Here is a 17,014-nt window from a genome sequence, read left to right on the forward strand (position 1 = left end):
CAGATTATCTTGAAAATTAATGAATGGCTGAGATAAATTCAGAATGTTTATCATGGTTCTTCTTCTTTGCAAACACTTTAAGTCTGAAGAGTTTCTTGAAGTGGATCATATTAGTACATTGTTTGATTTCTTTGCTTAATCCAGTCCATAATTTAATTCCACATTCTGATATACTGGAGGTCTACTTAAGTGTTGTACGTCGGTACAAATGTTTTAAATTACATTTTTTCTCTAAGATTATATTTCTCCTTCTAAAATCATATTTCTCCTATTATGCCTGAAAATGAGTAGGAAGTCGCAATTTATTCCGGGCCCTAGTCCATGTCTGACTAAACCCATCCATCCATTTTCTACCGCTTATTCCCTTTGGGGTAGCTGGTCCCTAACTCAGCTACAATTGGGCGGAAGGCGGAGTACACCCTGGACAAGTCCGCCACCTCATCGCAGGGCAAACACAGATAGACAGACAACATTCACACACAAGGGCCAATATCAACCTATCCCCAGGTGCAGGTTTTTGGAAGTGGGAGGAAGCCGGAGTACCCGGAGGGAACCCACACAGTCACAAGGAGGACATGCAGACTCCACACAGAAAGATCCCGAGCCCGGGATTGAATCCAGGACTACTCAGGACCTTCGTATTGTGAGGCAGACACACTAACCCCTCTGCCACTGTGCTGCCCATGTCTGACTAAACCATGTACATAATAACTACATTAGATAGATAGATAGATAGATATAGTATTTTATTGATTTCTTTAGCTTCGATGAGGTGGAGACTTGTCTAGGGTGTACCCCACCTTCTGCCCAAATGCACCAGAGATAGGCTCCAGCATTACCCCCCCTGTGACCCCGAAAGGAACAAGCGATAGTAAATGGATGGATGGATATTCCTTCAGGAGAGTTCCCTCAGGAAAATTTAAATTCCAGCAGCAGTGTACAAAATTGAGATCGAATTTAAAAAGTAAATGGTGGTATAAACGGAAACAAAATAGAAAAATATTACAATAAGAATAAAAATAAAAAGCAACAATGAGAATAAAAAAAAATATTACAGTAAAATAAGAATATAACAAGAGAAACTAGGCAGTAGTGACCATATATTATTCTATTCCTTAACCTGCTTTATAATAATAAACATGTTGCTTGAGCTCTCTGCTCAAACTTTTACTCCACATTTTGACACACTAAAACTTTTTACAGTTGTGCAGGGATGCACTCCCACCCCCTCCTTTTTTTACACGACCCCCAAAAGGGACAAGCGGTAGAAAACGGATGGATGGACGGATTTCCAACCCGCACACTGACATTGATGCTGCTTTGTGTTAACCATGTGTTTATGTTAACAGTATAAGTATTTTAAATATCATGCAACTTCCCAAATGTACGTTTATGATGACACACAGACTACATGCTGACACTTTTCACTGCCTAAAAAAGTACCTTAAATTAGGGTGAAAATTGGGGTGAAATGACCCACGAAAGAAAGGCAAGAAATCTGCATTCAAAGGACTCCGGCTTATTAGTGATTCCCAGAGCCCCAAAAAAAGTCTGCGGGCTATAGAGCGTTTTCCATTCGGGCTCCAGTACTCTGGAAGGCCCTCCCGGTAACAGTTCCAGATGCTACCTCAGTAGAAGCATTTAAGTCTCACCTTAAAACTAATTTGTATACTCTAGCCTTTAAATAGACCTCCTTTTTAGACCAGTTGATCTGCCGTTTCTTTCCTTTTTCTCCTATGTCCCCCTCTCTCTTGTGGAGGGGGTCCAGGCCGGTGGCCATGGATGAACTGGCTGTCCAGAGTCGGGAGCAAGGTTGGACCGCTCGTCCGGAGTCGGGACCCAGGTTGGACCGCTCGTCCGGAGTCGGGACCCAGGATGGACCGCCCGTCCGGAGTCGGGACCCAGGATGGACCGCCCGTCCGTAGTCGGGATCCAGGATGGACCGCCCGTCCGGAGTCGGGACCCAGGATGGACCGCCCGTCCGGAGTCGGGACCCAGGATGGACCGCCCGTCCGGAGTCGGGACCCAGGATGGACCGCCCGTCCGGAGTCGGGACCCAGGATGGACCGCCCGTCCGGAGTCGGGACCCAGGATGGACCGCCCGTCCGGAGTCGGGACCCAGGATGGACCGCCCGTCCGGAGTCGGGACCCAGGATGGACCGCCCGTCCGGAGTCGGGACCCAGGATGGACCGCCCGTCCGGAGTCGGGACCCAGGATGGACCGCCCGTCCGGAGTCGGGACCCAGGATGGACCGCCCGTCCGGAGTCGGGACCCAGGATGGACCGCCCGTCCGGAGTCGGGACCCAGGATGGACCGCCCGTCCGGAGTCGGGACCCAGGATGGACCGCCCGTCCGGAGTCGGGACCCAGGATGGACCGCTCGTCCAAAGTCGGGACCCAGGATGGACCGCTCGTCCAGAGTCGGGACCCAGGATGGACCGCTCGTCCAGAGTCGGGACCCAGGATGGACCGCTCGCCTGTGGGGACATCTCTGCGCTGCTGATCCGCCTCCGCTTGGGATGGTTTCCTGCAGGCTCCACTATGGACGGGACTCTCGCTATTATATTAGATCCACTTTGGATTGAACTCTCACGGTTATGTTAGGTCCACTATGGATTGGACTTTTACAATATGTTAGACCCGCTCGACATCCCTTGCTTTCGGTCCCCTAGAGCAGTGTTTTTCAACCTTTTTCGAGCCCAGGCACATTTTTTTTATTTAAAAAAATATGGAGGCACACCACCAGCAGAAAAGGTTAAAAAATTAAAGCCCACCAGGTTGTCGTGGCTTATTTTGAGTTTGTTGTTGTTTCCTGTGTGTAGTGCTTTAGTTCCCGTCTTGAGCTGTTATTTTGGCGACCCTTTCTGTTTTGTTGTAGCAGCTTCACACCTTCCTTTGTGTGCTATTGCCTGCACCTGTTTTGTTTTGGCAATCCAGACTATTTAAGTTGTGCGTATGCTATCCTTCTTTGTGGGGACATTGTTGATTGTCATGTACTTTGTGGACGGAAACTTTGCTCCACACACTATAAGTTTTTGCTGTCCTCCAGGATTCCGGAGCGGTGTGGCGCAGTGGAAGAGTGACCATGCGCAACCCGAGGGTCGCTGGTTCAATCCTCACCTAGTACCAACCACATCACGTCCGTTGTGTCCTGAGCAAGACACTTCACCCTTGCTCCTGATGGGTGCTGGTTAGCTCCTTGCATGGCAGCTCCCTCCATCAGTGTGTGAATGTGTGTGTGAATGTGTGTGTGAATGTGGAAGTAGTGTCAAAGCGCTTTGAGTACCTTGAAGGTAGAAAAGTGCTATAAAAGTACAATCATTTTATTTATCATTCTGTTTTTGATGACTTTGGAGCCAGTTCAGTTTTACTTTTGTTTGCTATACTTCAGTGTCTTTTTCTAGCGGGACTTGCCTTTTTGTTCATTTTTGGTTTAAACGTTACATACCTTTTTACCTGCACACTGTCTCCCACGTTCCCACTTCTACAAAGCAATGAACTACCTGCTGCCACCTACTGATATCGAATATTACAAGATTACCCTGCTAAGCTCTACACAGCACAGGCACATTATTATGATTATTCATTTGCAAAAAAATATTTTTTGGACCAATTAGGTCAATGTGCATAATTTCCCACGGCACACCGGACAATATCTCACAGCACATTGGTTGAAAATCACTGCCCTGGAGGGGGGGGTTTGCCCACATATGCGGTCCTCTCCAAGGTTTCTCATAGTCATCATTGCCACTGTCACCGACGTCCCACTGGGGTGAGTTTTTCCTTGCCCTGATGTGGGCTCTACCGAGGATATTGTTGTGGTTTGTGCAGCCCTTTGAGACACTGGTGATTTAGGGCTATATAAATAAACATTGACTGATTTCTTCACGGTGGCAGAGGGGTTAGTGCGTCTGCCTCACAATACGAAGTTCCTGCAGTCCTGGGTCAAATCCAGGCTCGGGATCTTTCTGTGTGGAGTTTGCATGTTCTCCCCGTGACTGCGTGGGTTCCCTCCGGGTACTCCGGCTTCCTCCCACTTCCAAAGACATGCACCTGGGGATAGGTTGATTGGCAACACTAAATGGTCCCTAGTGTGTGAATGTTGTCTGTCTATCTGCGTTGGCCTTGCGATGAGGTGGAGACTTGTCCAGGGTGTACCCCGCCTTCCACCTAATTGTAGCTGAGATAGGCGCCAGCGCCCCCTGCGACCCCTAAAAGGGAATAAGCGGTAGGAAATGGATGGATGGAATGGATGATTGATTGATGGGCTTCAAGGTGGCAGAGGGGTTAGTGCGTCTTCCTCGAAATACGAAGGTCCTGAGTAGTCCTGGGTTCAATCCCGGGCTTGGGATCTTTGTGTGGAGTTTGCATGTTCTCCCCGTGACTGCGTGGGTTCCCTCCGGGTACTCCGGCTTCCTCCCACCTCCAAAGACATGCACCTGGGGATAGGTTGATTGGCAACACTAAATGGGCCCTAGTGTGTGAATGTTGTCTGTCTATCTGTGTTGGCCTTGCGATGAGGTGGCGACTTGTCCAGGGTGTACCCCGCCTTCCACCCGATTGTAGCTGAGATAGGCGCCAGCGCCCCCCGCGACCCCTAAAAGGGAATAAGCGGTAGGAAATGGATGGATGGAATGGATGATTGATTGATGGGCTTCAAGGTGGCAGAGGGGTTAGTGCGTCTTCCTCGAAATACGAAGGTCCTGCAGTCCTGGGTTCAATCCCGGGCTTGGGATATTTCTGTGTGGAGTTTGCATGTTCTCCCCGTGAATGCGTGGGTTCCCTCCGGGTACTCCGGCTTCCTCCCACTTCCAAAAACATGCACCTGGAGATAGGTTGATTGGCAACACTAAATTGGCCCTAGTGTTTGAATGTTGTCTGTCTATCTGTGTTGGCCCTGCGATGAGGTGGCGACTTGTCCAGGGTGTACCCTGCCTTCCACCCGATTGTAGCTGAGATAGGCGCCAGCGCCCCCCGCGACCCCTAAAAGGGAATAAGCGGTAGGAAATGGATGGATGGAATGGATGATTGATTGATTGATGGGCTTCAAGGTGGCAGAGGGGTTAGTGCGTCTTCCTCGAAATACGAAGGTCCTGCAGTCCTGGGTTCAATCCCGGGATTGGGATATTTCTGTGTGTGGAGTTTGCATGTCCTCTCCGTGAATGCGTGGGTTCCCTCCGGGTACTCCGGCTTCCTCCCACCTCCAAAGACATGCACCTGGGGATAGGTTGATTGGCAACACTAAATTGGTCCTAGTGTGTGAATGTGAGTGTGAACGTTGTCTGTCTATCTGTGTTGGCCTTGCGATGAGGTGGCGACTTGTCCAGGGTGTACCCCGCCTTCCACCTAATTGTAGCTGAGATAGGCGCCAGCGCCCCCTGCGACCCCTAAAAGGGAATAAGCGGTAGGAAATGGATGGATGGAATGGATGATTGATTGATGGGCTTCACGGTGGCAGAGGGGTTAGTGCGTCTTCCTCGAAATACGAAGGTCCTGCAGTCCTGGGTTCAATCCCGGGATTGGGATATTTCTGTGTGTGGAGTTTGCATGTCCTCTCCGTGAATGCGTGGGTTCCCTGCGGGTACTCCGGCTTCCTCCCACCTCCAAAAACATGCACCTGGGGATAGGTTGATTGGCAACACTAAAATGGTCCTAGTGTGTGAATGTTGTCTGTCTATCTGTGTTGGCCCTGTGATGAGGTAGCGACTTGTCCAGGGTGTACCCCACCTTCCACCCGATTGTAGCTGAGATAAGCACCAGCGCCCCCAAAGGGAATAAACGGTAGAAAATGGATGGATGATTGATTGATTGAAAGGTAGCTCCATGCGGTTGCTTGAAAGTTGCCTTTGCTCCAAAGGACAAACACGTTCATGTAATCTCCAGCAGGGTTAGCACACTTTTTTTTCCACAAATGTTTTTAGTGGTGTAAATAGAGCAAGTGGTAAGTAAATAAACAGCACGGCTGCACGCTGGGAGTCATACACTACATAGTAGACATAGTACCTCCGTATCAAAACAAACATATCCGCACTCAAAGGCGAGCCACTAGAGTATATGTTAGTGAGAGAGAATGGAGATTCACCGCCTGGAAGTGATACTTACCGATTAATATAGAAAATATAAGCCGGACAGCAGGCTCGGGGGAGCCCAAAGTCTGCGATAGCTTCTCCATCCACGGAGCCGCCATCTTTAGTGCGGGCGGAAACGTCTCAACGCGACGCTTCGCTGAACTCTACTTCGAGGCGTCACTCTCCGCACACATCCACGCACGCTCACACCAATAAATAGGCGGCGTTGCGTGGGAACAACTCCGTGGTTCGGCCTCCCCTCCCCTCCCCCGGAAGGTTGCCGTTTCTCCTCCCCTCCTCTAGCCGCGTCTTGTCAGCGTGCGAGTCGCTACTGCGTCGGATGACCTGCTGGTTAACAACACCCGAGCTGATTGGAGGAGAGACAACAGATCCAGAGCCGCCAGCCAATCACGTCGCGCGTTTTATGAATATTCATGATTTCGTTACTTTAAACAGCTGTGTCCAAAGTGCGGCCCGAGGGCCATTTGTGGCCCCCCAGCTAATTTGTTAAAGGCCCCCGGCCTATTTTAAAAAATACTAAAATAAAAATGTAAAACATAAAAGAGTGTAATGAAAGAGTAAACATGTAACAAGAAAAAGTTGCAGTGTTGACACTAATGACACAAAGCTGCCATGCAGACTGTTATTGACCTGCTGAAGGCTCCAATTACTTCACTGGAACAATTTCACTTTCAAATATTTTGGGGGGATAACATTGCAAAAAGGGCATCAAACAAACAAAAAAGTATGAAAAAAATGATAGAATCTTATAATCAAGAGATCTACACACTTAAGCGTTAAAAGTAAAAAAAATATCTAAATATACATTTGGCTTATGTTCAACATTTATTCTTTTTTTATTGTTATGAATTATAGACCTATTACTTCACGGTATTCCACTTTGAAATGTTTTGGGGAAAAATGTTGCATAGTTTGTGTGTCTGCCTTATAAATAAGGGGTTTGACATAAAGGCCAAAAACATATAAAAACAAATTTTTTTTTTTTTTTTTATAACGACACACAGACCTGAAGTTGATTCGATATTCAAGTGTTAAATGAAAAAAAAAATAATTTATGACTTATTTCTAATATTTTTATGACTAATACCCTTCCGGAGACCGGGGACCAAACTTGAGGAAAGCCATAAAGGTAAAAAAACAACAACTATTGTATTGCTTTTTAAAAAAGAAAAATATCAAAATGGCCCCCGCATACTTTGATTTTTCAGTCTGCGGCCCTCAGTGGAAAAAGCCTTCCTCCCTCCTCTTGTCAGCGTGCGAGTCTCGACTGCGTCAGATGACCTGCTAGTTAACAAACCCCGAGCTGATTGGAGGAGAGAAACCAGGTCCAGAGTCGCCAGCCAATCACGTTGCGTGTTTGTATGAATATTCATGATTTCATTACCTAAAACAGGCGTGTCCAAAGTGCGGCCTGAGGGCCACTTGTGGCCCCCCAGCTATTTTCTTAAAGTCCTACTGAAAGCCACTACTAGCGACCACACAGTCTGATAGTTTATATATCAATCATGAAATATTAACATTGCAACACATGCCAATACGGCCGCTTTAGTTTACTAAATTACAATTTTAAATTTCCCGCGGAGTTTCTTGTTGAAAACGTTGCGGAATGATGACGCGTGTGCGTGACGTCTCGAGTTGGAGGGGACATATTAGCGCTGCACCATTTGCGGCTAAAAGTCGTCTGCTTTAACCGCATATTTACACAGTGTTTTTGGACATCTGTGTTGCTGAATCTTTTGCAATTTGTTCAAAAAAAGTCTGCGGGCTATAGAGCGTTTTCCATTCGGGCTCCAGTACTCTGGAATGCCCTCCCGGTAACAGTTTGAGATGCTACCTCAGTAGAAGCATTTAAGTCTCATCTTAAAACTCATCTGTATACTCTAGCCTTTGAGTAGACCTCCTTTTTAGACCAGTTGATCTGCCGCTTCTTTTGCTTTCTCCTATGCCCCCCCCTCCCTTGTGGAGGGGGTCCGGTCCGATGACCATGGATGAAGTACTGACTGTCCAGAGTCGAGACCCAGGATGGACCGCTCATCGGGACCCAGGATGGACCGCTCGCCTGTATCGGTTGGGGACATCTCTACGCTGCTGATCCGCTTGTGATGGTTTCCTGTGGACGGGACTCTCGCTGCTGTCTTGGAGCCACTATGGATTGAACTTTCACAGTATCATGTTAGACCCGCTCGACATCCATTGCTTTCGGTCCCCTATAGGGGGGGGGGTTGCCCACATCTGAGGTCCTCTCCAAGGTTTCTCATAGTCAGCATTGTCACTGGCGTCCACTGGATGTGAATTCTCCCTGCCCACTGGGTGTGAGTTTTCCTTGCCCTTTTGTGGGTTCTTCCAAGGATGTTGTAGTCGTAATGATTTGTGCAGTCCTTTGAGACATTTGTGATTTGGGGCTATATAAATAAACATTGATTGATTGATTGAATTAATAATGGAGAAGTCAAAGAAGAATGCTGTTGGTGGAAGCTTTAGCCTTTAGCCACACAAACACACAGTGTTTCATTGTTTAAAATTCCCGGAGGTGAAGCTTTACTATGGATCAGAGGGGTCAAGCGAACATGGATCCCGACTACATGTCAACCGGCAAGTTTCGGTGAGAAAATTGGGGTAAAAAGTCGCCTCTTACCGGAGATCAGCGGCGCTTCTGTCCTGCTGCAGCTTCGTGACTTCCCTCAGAGACTGGTGTCAACACACCCGTGGACACACCCCTCCGACTATCAGGTACTATTTAATCTCACTAAAACACTAGCAACACAATAGAAAGATAAGGGATTTTCCAGAATTATCCTAGTAAATGTGTCTAAAAACATCTGAATCCGTCCCAATGCAATCAGCTTTTTTGTTATTATACTTTATTTATTTATTTTCTAGTCCTTCGCTACCAATATCATCATCCACAATCTTCATCCTCACTCAAATTAATGGGGAAATTGTCGGGTTTTTTTTCGGTCCGAATAGCTCTTGCTGCTGGAGGCTCACGTTATAAACAATGTGAGGATGTGAGGAGCCCTCACACTTGTGATGTCATCGTCTGCTACTTCCGGTACAGGCAAGGCTTTTTTATTAGCGACTAAAAGTTGCCAACTTTATCGTCGATGTTCTCTACTAAATCCTTTCAGCAAAAATATGGCAATATCGCGAAATGATCAAGTATGACACATAGAATATATATTTCTGCTGAAAGGATTTAGTAGAGAACATCGATGATAAAGTTCGCAACTTTTGGTTGCTAATAAAAAAGCCTTGCCTGTACCGGAAGTAGCAGACGATGACATCACCGGTGTGAGGGCTCCTCACATTGTTTACAATCAGGAAGAATGCTTTGCGGAAATCTTTTATTCAAAGATCTGTATCGCCCTGGAATAACCGGCCTCAAATTCTCAGCGGCATTGAAAGTAAACTGGTTTTTAAATGAAAGTAATATTTTATCTGAGTTTTTGAATTAGTTTGCCCGTTGATGATTTTTTATGTTTGGTTTATATTGTGTAGTTATATTTATATAGGTAATTATTATTCTGTGACTGTAAATTGTTTGCCTGTTTTCTTATTGATGCTGTTATTTTTTGTTATTTTTGTCTGTATTGTGTAGTTATAATTATATGCTTTTACTTGTAATTGTATTGAGTTGTGGACCCCAGGAAGACTAGTGGGTTGTTGTGGCAACCAGCTAATGGGGATCCTTAATAAAAATCAAATCAAATCAAATCATAAACACCAGCAGCGCGAGCGATTTTGACCAAGAAAGCAAAAATTTCCCCATTAATTGGAGCGAGGATGAAAGATTCATGGATGAGGATAGTGAGAGTGAAGGACTAGCAGAAAAAGAAGACAAGGGCAGGAGCGATTCAGATGTTATTAGACACATTTACTAGGATAATTCTGGAAAATCCCTCACCTGATTATTGTGTTACTAGTGTTTTAGTGAGATTATAAAGTCATACCTGAAAGTCCGAAGGGTGTGGTGACTGCCAGTGTCTCTGAGTGAAGCCATGGAGGAGCCAAGAAAGTCGCAGCTGCCTCTTTGACAGCTGCAGGAAGAACGACACAAGCTCCGCTCATGTTTACGGTAAAAGCCGACCTATTACCACAATTTGCTCACTGAAACTTGCCGGTTGACATGTGGTAGAGAAACATGTTCGCTTGACGCTCTGTTCCATATTAAAGCTTCACAACAAACAAAGAAACACCGGCTGTGTTTGTGTTGCTAAAGGCGGCCGCAATTCATCGCTTCCCACCTACATCTTTCTTCTTTGACGTCTCCATTATTAATTGAACAAATTGCAAAAGATTCAGCAACACAGATGTCCAAATACTGTGTAATTATGCAATTAAATCGGATGACTTTAGCCGAGAGTGGTGCTGGGATAAAATGTCTGCTCCAACCAATAACGTCACAAACACGCGTCATCATTCCGCGACGTTTTCAACAGGAAACTCTGCGGGAAATTTAAAATTGCAATTCAGTAAACTAAAGCGGCCGTATTGGCATGTGTTGCAATGTTAATATTTCATCATTGATATATAAACTATCAGACTGCGTGGTCGCTAGTAGTGGCTTTCAGTAGGCCTTTAAAACATAAAAGAGTGTAAAAGAGTAAACAGTAACATGTAACAAGAAAAAGTTGCAGTGTTGACAATAATAACACAAAGCTGCCATGCGGACTGTTATTGACCTGCTTAAATGAGATGTTCTTATTCAAACGGGGATAGCAGGTCCATTCTATGTGTCATACTTGATAATTTTGTGATATTGCCATATTTTTGCTGAAAGGATTTAGTAGAGGGGTGGACAATATCGCAAAGTTGGGTATCGATACCGATCCGATCCGATACCGGCCAGTATCGCCGATACCAGTAAAAAACTTATTGGGGTGTTACCATTAGTGGTCAATTGTACGGAATATGTACTGAACTGTACAATCTACTAATAAAAGTTTCAATCAATCAATCAACCTTCAAAATATAAAACATTCTTATGCATTTTAATCCATCCATCCGTTTTCTAGAAGTCCCATTCATGGTAAGACGTTGTTTTTATTTATTATTGGTTAGCTTCAGAATAACAATGTTATCAAAAAGAACAAAATACTTATCATACTCTAAAGATGTTGGTCTTACTTAAAAATGCACGCATTTCGTTGTATTCAGTGTTAAAAAATATGATATGGCTCTCACGGAAATACATTTTTAAATATTTGGTTTTCATGGCTCTCTTAGCAAAAAGGTTCCCGACCCCTGGTCTTAAGTGAAAAAATATAAATATACATTTGGCTTATTTTCAACACTTATTCTTTTTTTATTGACCTATTTAGGGTTCCGATTACTTCACGACAAATATTCCACTTTGAAATGTTTTGGGGAAAATGTTGCATAGTTTGTGTGTTGCCATATAATAAAGCGTTTTGACATAAAGGCCAAAAAATAAATAAAAAATTTTTTTAAATGTTAACGACAGACAGACCTGAAGTTGATCTCGAGATTCAAGCGTTAAATTAACAAAATAATAATTTATGATTTATTTCTAACATTTTTATGACCGAGACCCTTCCGGAGACCGGGGACCAAACTTGAGGAAAGCCATAAAGGTGAAAAAACAACAACTATTGTATTGCTTTTTAAAAAGAAAAATATCAAAATGTCCCCCGCATACTTTGATTTTTCAGTCTGCGGCCCTCAGTGGAAAAAGTTTGGACACCCCTGACCTAAAAGTTCTCTTCGTTTTTCCCCACACGTTCACTTGACATTTTACTTGGAAGTGATGCAATATCATGGTGAATAATATTTTCTTTAAGGAATACGAATTTTCAACGGTATTCTTCCCAACGGCAAATGAACTAAACAAAAAAACAAACAGTCAAATCAGAGCCGCGTGAGTCAAATGGAACAAGGCTGCCACCATGTGGCCAAATGCAAACACTACATTGGCTATAGAATTCATTTAGACCATGGATGTCAAACTCATTTTAGCTCAGGGGCAGCATGGAGGAAAATATATTCCCAAGTGGGCCGGACTGGTAAAATCATGGCGTGATAAGTTAAAAATAAAGACAACGTCAGGTTGTTTTCTTTCTTTTCTTTGGCCGAAATAGAACAAGCACATTCTGATGTGGTGCTGATGGCTTCATCTGACCGGGATCTTCAGCTCTCACTGGATCGGTTCGCAGCCGAGTGTGAAGCGACCGGATGAGAATCAGCACCTCCAAGTCCGAGTCCATGGTTCTCGCCCGGAAAAGGGTGGAGTGCCATCTCCGGGTTGGGGAGGAGACCCTGCCCAAGTGGAGGAGTTCAAGTACCTAGGAGTCTTGTTCAACGAGTGGGGGAAGAGTGGATCGTGAGATCGACAGACGGATCGGTGCGGCGTCTTCAGTAATGCGGACGTTGTACCGATCCGTTGTGGTGAAGAAGGAGCTGAGCCGGAAGGCAAAGCTCTCAATTTACCGGTCGATCTACGTTCCCATCCTCACCTATGGTCATGAGCTTTGGGTCATGACCGAAAGGATAAGATCACGGGTACAAGCGACCGAAATGAGTTTCCTCCGCCGTGTGGCGGGTCTCTCCCTTAGAGATAGGGTGAGAAGCTCTGGCCATCCGGGGAGGAACTCAAAAGCCGCTGCTCCTCCACATGGAGAGGAGCCAGACGAGGTGGTTCGGGCATCTGGTCAGGATGCCACCAGAACGCCTCCCTAGGGAGGTGTTTAGGGTACGTTCAACGGGGAAGACCCAGGACACGTTGGGAAGACTATGTCTCCCGGCTGGCCTGGGAACGCCTCGGGATCCCCCGGGAAGAGCTAAACGAAGTGGCTGGGGAGAGGGAAGTCTGGGTTTCCCTGCTTAGGCTGTTGACCCCGCGACCCGACCTCGGATAAGCAGAAGAAGATGGATGGATGGATGGATGGCATTCTGAAAATCACGGATAATCCTCTGAACAAAACACTTCCAGAGTGTTGAGAATGTGGTGTATACCAGGACCAGGCAAGAGGTACACAGTAAAGGGTGACTGTGGCTCCTCCTCCTCCAACCACATGAAGCTTAAAACCTGTCGTTTCATGTCTTCTGCTTCAAACACATTGTCATTTGGCACCCTTGTTGCCCCAAAATGTCTCCGTCAAACACAAAAAAAGTGAACTTAACCCTTTTGAATAGTTTTTTTTAACCTTTTTTTCTTACGGTTTGTTGCATCCATCCATCCATCCATCCATTTCCTACCGCTTATTCCCTTTCGGGGTCGCGGGGGGCGCTGGCGCCTAGCTCAGCTACAATCGGGCGGAAGGCAGGGTACACCCTGGACAAGTCGCCACCTGGTTTGTTGCATTAGCAATTAATTCAATCCCAGACAGACTGTGATTTAATGTTTAATCTTGGTTGTGTAGAAATAATGAGACCAAGTTTAAACTGATTGTGTTTTAGAAGCTGAACCAATTTCCTCATAAATTTCAACAGACTTGTAGTGATTGATTGATACTTTTATTAGTAGATTACACAGTACAGTACATATTCCGTACAATTGACCACTAAATGGTAACACCCCAATAAGTTTTTCAACTTGTTTAAGTCGGCGTCCACGTTAATCAATTCATGGTAGTGCAGAGGATTATTTGTATTTTTTCATAATGTGCTTACTCTACTTTTGGCCAATGGGAAGAAATATAGAATTAACTTGGTGTTTTCTCTATTTTTAGGTTATCATGATGTGGTTTAATCATTGTGGCCCGATGAGTAGTAGACGAGTAGATGAGTAGTAGACTATACCTCATACCTCCTTTACTTTGTACTGACATTCGGCCATCACAACTCAATTCTGACAGGGATGTCTGTAGCGTCCACATATCTTCATTTTGTTGTCTTGACTTGACTCTTCACGATTGTGAAACTTCCACGGCGATGCTTATTTTATAACACTAGGCCAGGTCGGCAACCTAAAATGTTGAAAGAGTACAAAAATAAATATGTCTGGAGCCGCAAAAAAATAAAAGCCATATTACATAGAGATAGTGTCATGAGATATAAATTGAATTAAGAGGACTTAAAGGAAACCAAATGAGCTCCAATATAGCAACAAATGAGGCATAATGATGCAATATTTACATACAGCTAGCCTAAATAGCATGTTAGCATCGATTAGCTTGCAGTCATGCAGGGACCAAATATGTCTGATTAGCACTCCACACAAGTCAATAATGTCAACAAAACTCACCTTTGTGCATTCACGGACAGCATTTAAAGTTTGGTGGACAAAATGAGACAGAAAAAGAAGTGGCATAAAACACGTCCTCGAAAGTCGGAGAAAGTTATACATGTAAACAAACCACGGTGAGTTCAAGGACCAGCAAAATTAGTAGGACAAACGGCGCTCGCCAAATACTTGAATCAGGGAAGCATGTTTAATATAAACAGTGTGCTTTATAACAATTTGGGAGGTTTGTGTCATGTTTGTCCTCCTACAGCATGGGTGTCAAACTCTGGCCCGCCGTACAATTTAATTTGGCCCTTGAGGCAATATCAATTTAGCATTAGAGCTGGCCCGCCGGTGTTATACAGCTGTGGTGCCGCTGTAACACCGCATTCACCGCTAATACTCATACTTGCCAACCCTCCTCATTTTCCCGGTAGACTCCCAAAGTTCAGTGCCCCTCCCGAAAATCTCCCGGGGCAACCATTCTCCCGAATTTCTACCGATTTCCACCTGGACAACTATATTGGGGGCGTGCATTTAAGGCACTGCCTTTAGCGTTCTCTACAACCTGTCGTCACGTCCGCTTTTCCTCCATACTAACAACGTGTCACATAATATTTGTGGCTTTTACACACACACACACACACACGCACAAGTGAATGCAAGGCATACTTGGTCAACAGCCATACAGGTCACACTGAGGGTGGCCGTATAAACAACTTTAGCATTGTTACAAATCTGCCCTACACTGTGAACCCACACCAAACAAGAATGACAAACACATTTCGGGTGAACATCCGCACCGTAACACAACAGAATAAATACCCAGAAACCCTTGCAGCACTAACTCTCCCGGGAAACTTCCAGCAAACTGACCAATAATCAACGTTTTGTTCATGCATTTTCTCTTGCTACTTCAAGGCTTGAATGTTTGGTTCGTTCATTATTGTTATTTTATTTTCAAATTTATTATTAGCCTGTGGAAAAAAAATGATATTTACCTCAGAAGATTGCAAATAGAAAAAAAGGCATAACATTTTTATTTACATTTTTTAATATGCCATTGATATTGTTTTTATTATTATAATTATTTTTGAAAATGGATTTTGCAAGTCACTAAAGTTATAAAAGCCTTACTTGTTCAATATTTATTGCAAAACTTGTTTGGGTCCCTATTAAAAGGTTCATTTGTTCAAGCTTGGCCCGCAGCTTTGTTCCGTTTAAAATTTTAGCCCACTTTGCATTTGAGTTTGACACCCCTGTCCTACAGAAACCATATTAAAACAAAAGATTTGCTTTTTCGCCTCATCTTTTTCCATTTTTCAAACAATTTTGAAAAGCTCCAGAGAGCCACTGGGGCGGCGCTAAAGGGCCGCAAGCGGCACCAGAGCCGCAGGTTGCCGACCGCTGACCTAGGCCTACACACTTTGGTCAGGGTGTCAATAACCGAGATTCTTTGAAATCATTAAAATTCCACAAACTACTAAGACTAACACTAACTATTAGTATACATAAATAACTGTATTTGGAATACATTTACGGTCAATTGTTTTTTGTTTTGTTTTTTCAAAAACACTGTTATATTCAGATTAGGCTTGAAGAAGGGATGGGTTCATAGGCGTTTTAGCCAATCAAAAAGCGTGACGTCACTACCCAACTTTCGTCTTCGTTATTCCATACTATAAATTGCAACAATTTTTAATATTCAAACTTTTTCTTTATGAATATTAACGATTGCATTATCTCAAAGTTTTCGTCATTTTTTCCACGCGTTCACTCGACGTTTTACTTGGAATTGATGCAATGTCATGGTGAATAATATTTTCTTTAAGACATTTAATAAACGGTATTCTTTCCTACAGCAAAAAAAACAAAACAAAAAAACCGCAGCAAAATCAGAGTCCAATTGAACAAGGTTGCCATCGTGTGGCGAAATGCAAACACTACATGGGCTATAGAATTAATTTACACTCACTTTCGAAAACTAGTTTAAAAAGCACTACATGATTTATTAGCGAGCGCGTAATATGCCTGATATATAAGTAAAACATTTTAACTCGAATTTCTTGATATACAATAGCACTCCAAATTCATTACATCAAATAAGTATACTTATTTATGGCCGAGACAGGTATATGATACTGTTGTGCGAATCGACACTGCAGTATTAACACCGCCGATATCAGATATTTAGGCCCTCATATAGGTCGATACTTTGAGTACATTCGTAATTAAAGATGATGTATGTAATTAACAGGAGCACACTGAGAAGCAGCTAAACGTTTGTAATCTGTTTATATATTATATGATATTACACTATTTTCTGTCATTGGCAGACTTGAACCCATTCTAGCTAGATTAATTTAATAATTTAAATAAAGCTACGTATTACATTATTCACGCAATAGTCTTCGTCGGCAGTTGATTTATGCTGATTTCATATATATGGACGTAAAATATTAAACGTAAATCAGGGGTGTCCAAAGTGCGGCCCGGGGGCTAAATTGCAAAATTGATAGTATTGCAAAAATTCAAAAAAACATTTAAAAAAAGTGGAATGAGGTGAAATCTAATGAGGAAAAAGTGGCAATGTTGACACAAAGCTGCCATGCAGGCATTTGTTTTCCCCTTTTGTCTTTATTTTCTTTTTTTCCCATTGCTCCAAAAAAAAAAAGGACAAAAAATAATCCATGTTGTAATTAATTATTACTTAAAAAGTATCACTTTAAAATGTTTTATTTGG

General features: G+C 43.9%; 1 protein-coding gene across 3 annotated transcripts in view; it reads right to left on the reverse strand.

Annotated features, from left to right (window-relative positions):
• Positions 1-14,420, reverse strand: part of lpcat3 (lysophosphatidylcholine acyltransferase 3) — a 61,210-nt gene extending 46,790 nt beyond the window's left edge. The window contains exons 1-2 of one of the 3 annotated variants that reach the window (XM_061914863.1): positions 14,293-14,420; positions 13,855-14,014 (exon numbers count right to left, since the gene is read on the reverse strand). In XM_061914863.1, coding sequence (XP_061770847.1) covers positions 13,855-13,924 — 70 coding nt within the window. In that variant the 5' untranslated portion in view covers positions 13,925-14,014; positions 14,293-14,420. Of the gene's footprint in view, positions 1-6,102; positions 6,360-13,854; positions 14,015-14,292 lie in introns of those variants that run through there. The other 2 variants (XM_061914861.1, XM_061914860.1) reach the window with 2 other exon arrangements.
• Between the last annotated feature and the right edge of the window lie 2,594 nt (positions 14,421-17,014).

Source organism: Nerophis ophidion, linkage group LG11, assembly GCF_033978795.1.
Source record: "Nerophis ophidion isolate RoL-2023_Sa linkage group LG11, RoL_Noph_v1.0, whole genome shotgun sequence".
NCBI lineage: Eukaryota > Metazoa > Chordata > Actinopteri > Syngnathiformes > Syngnathidae > Nerophis > Nerophis ophidion.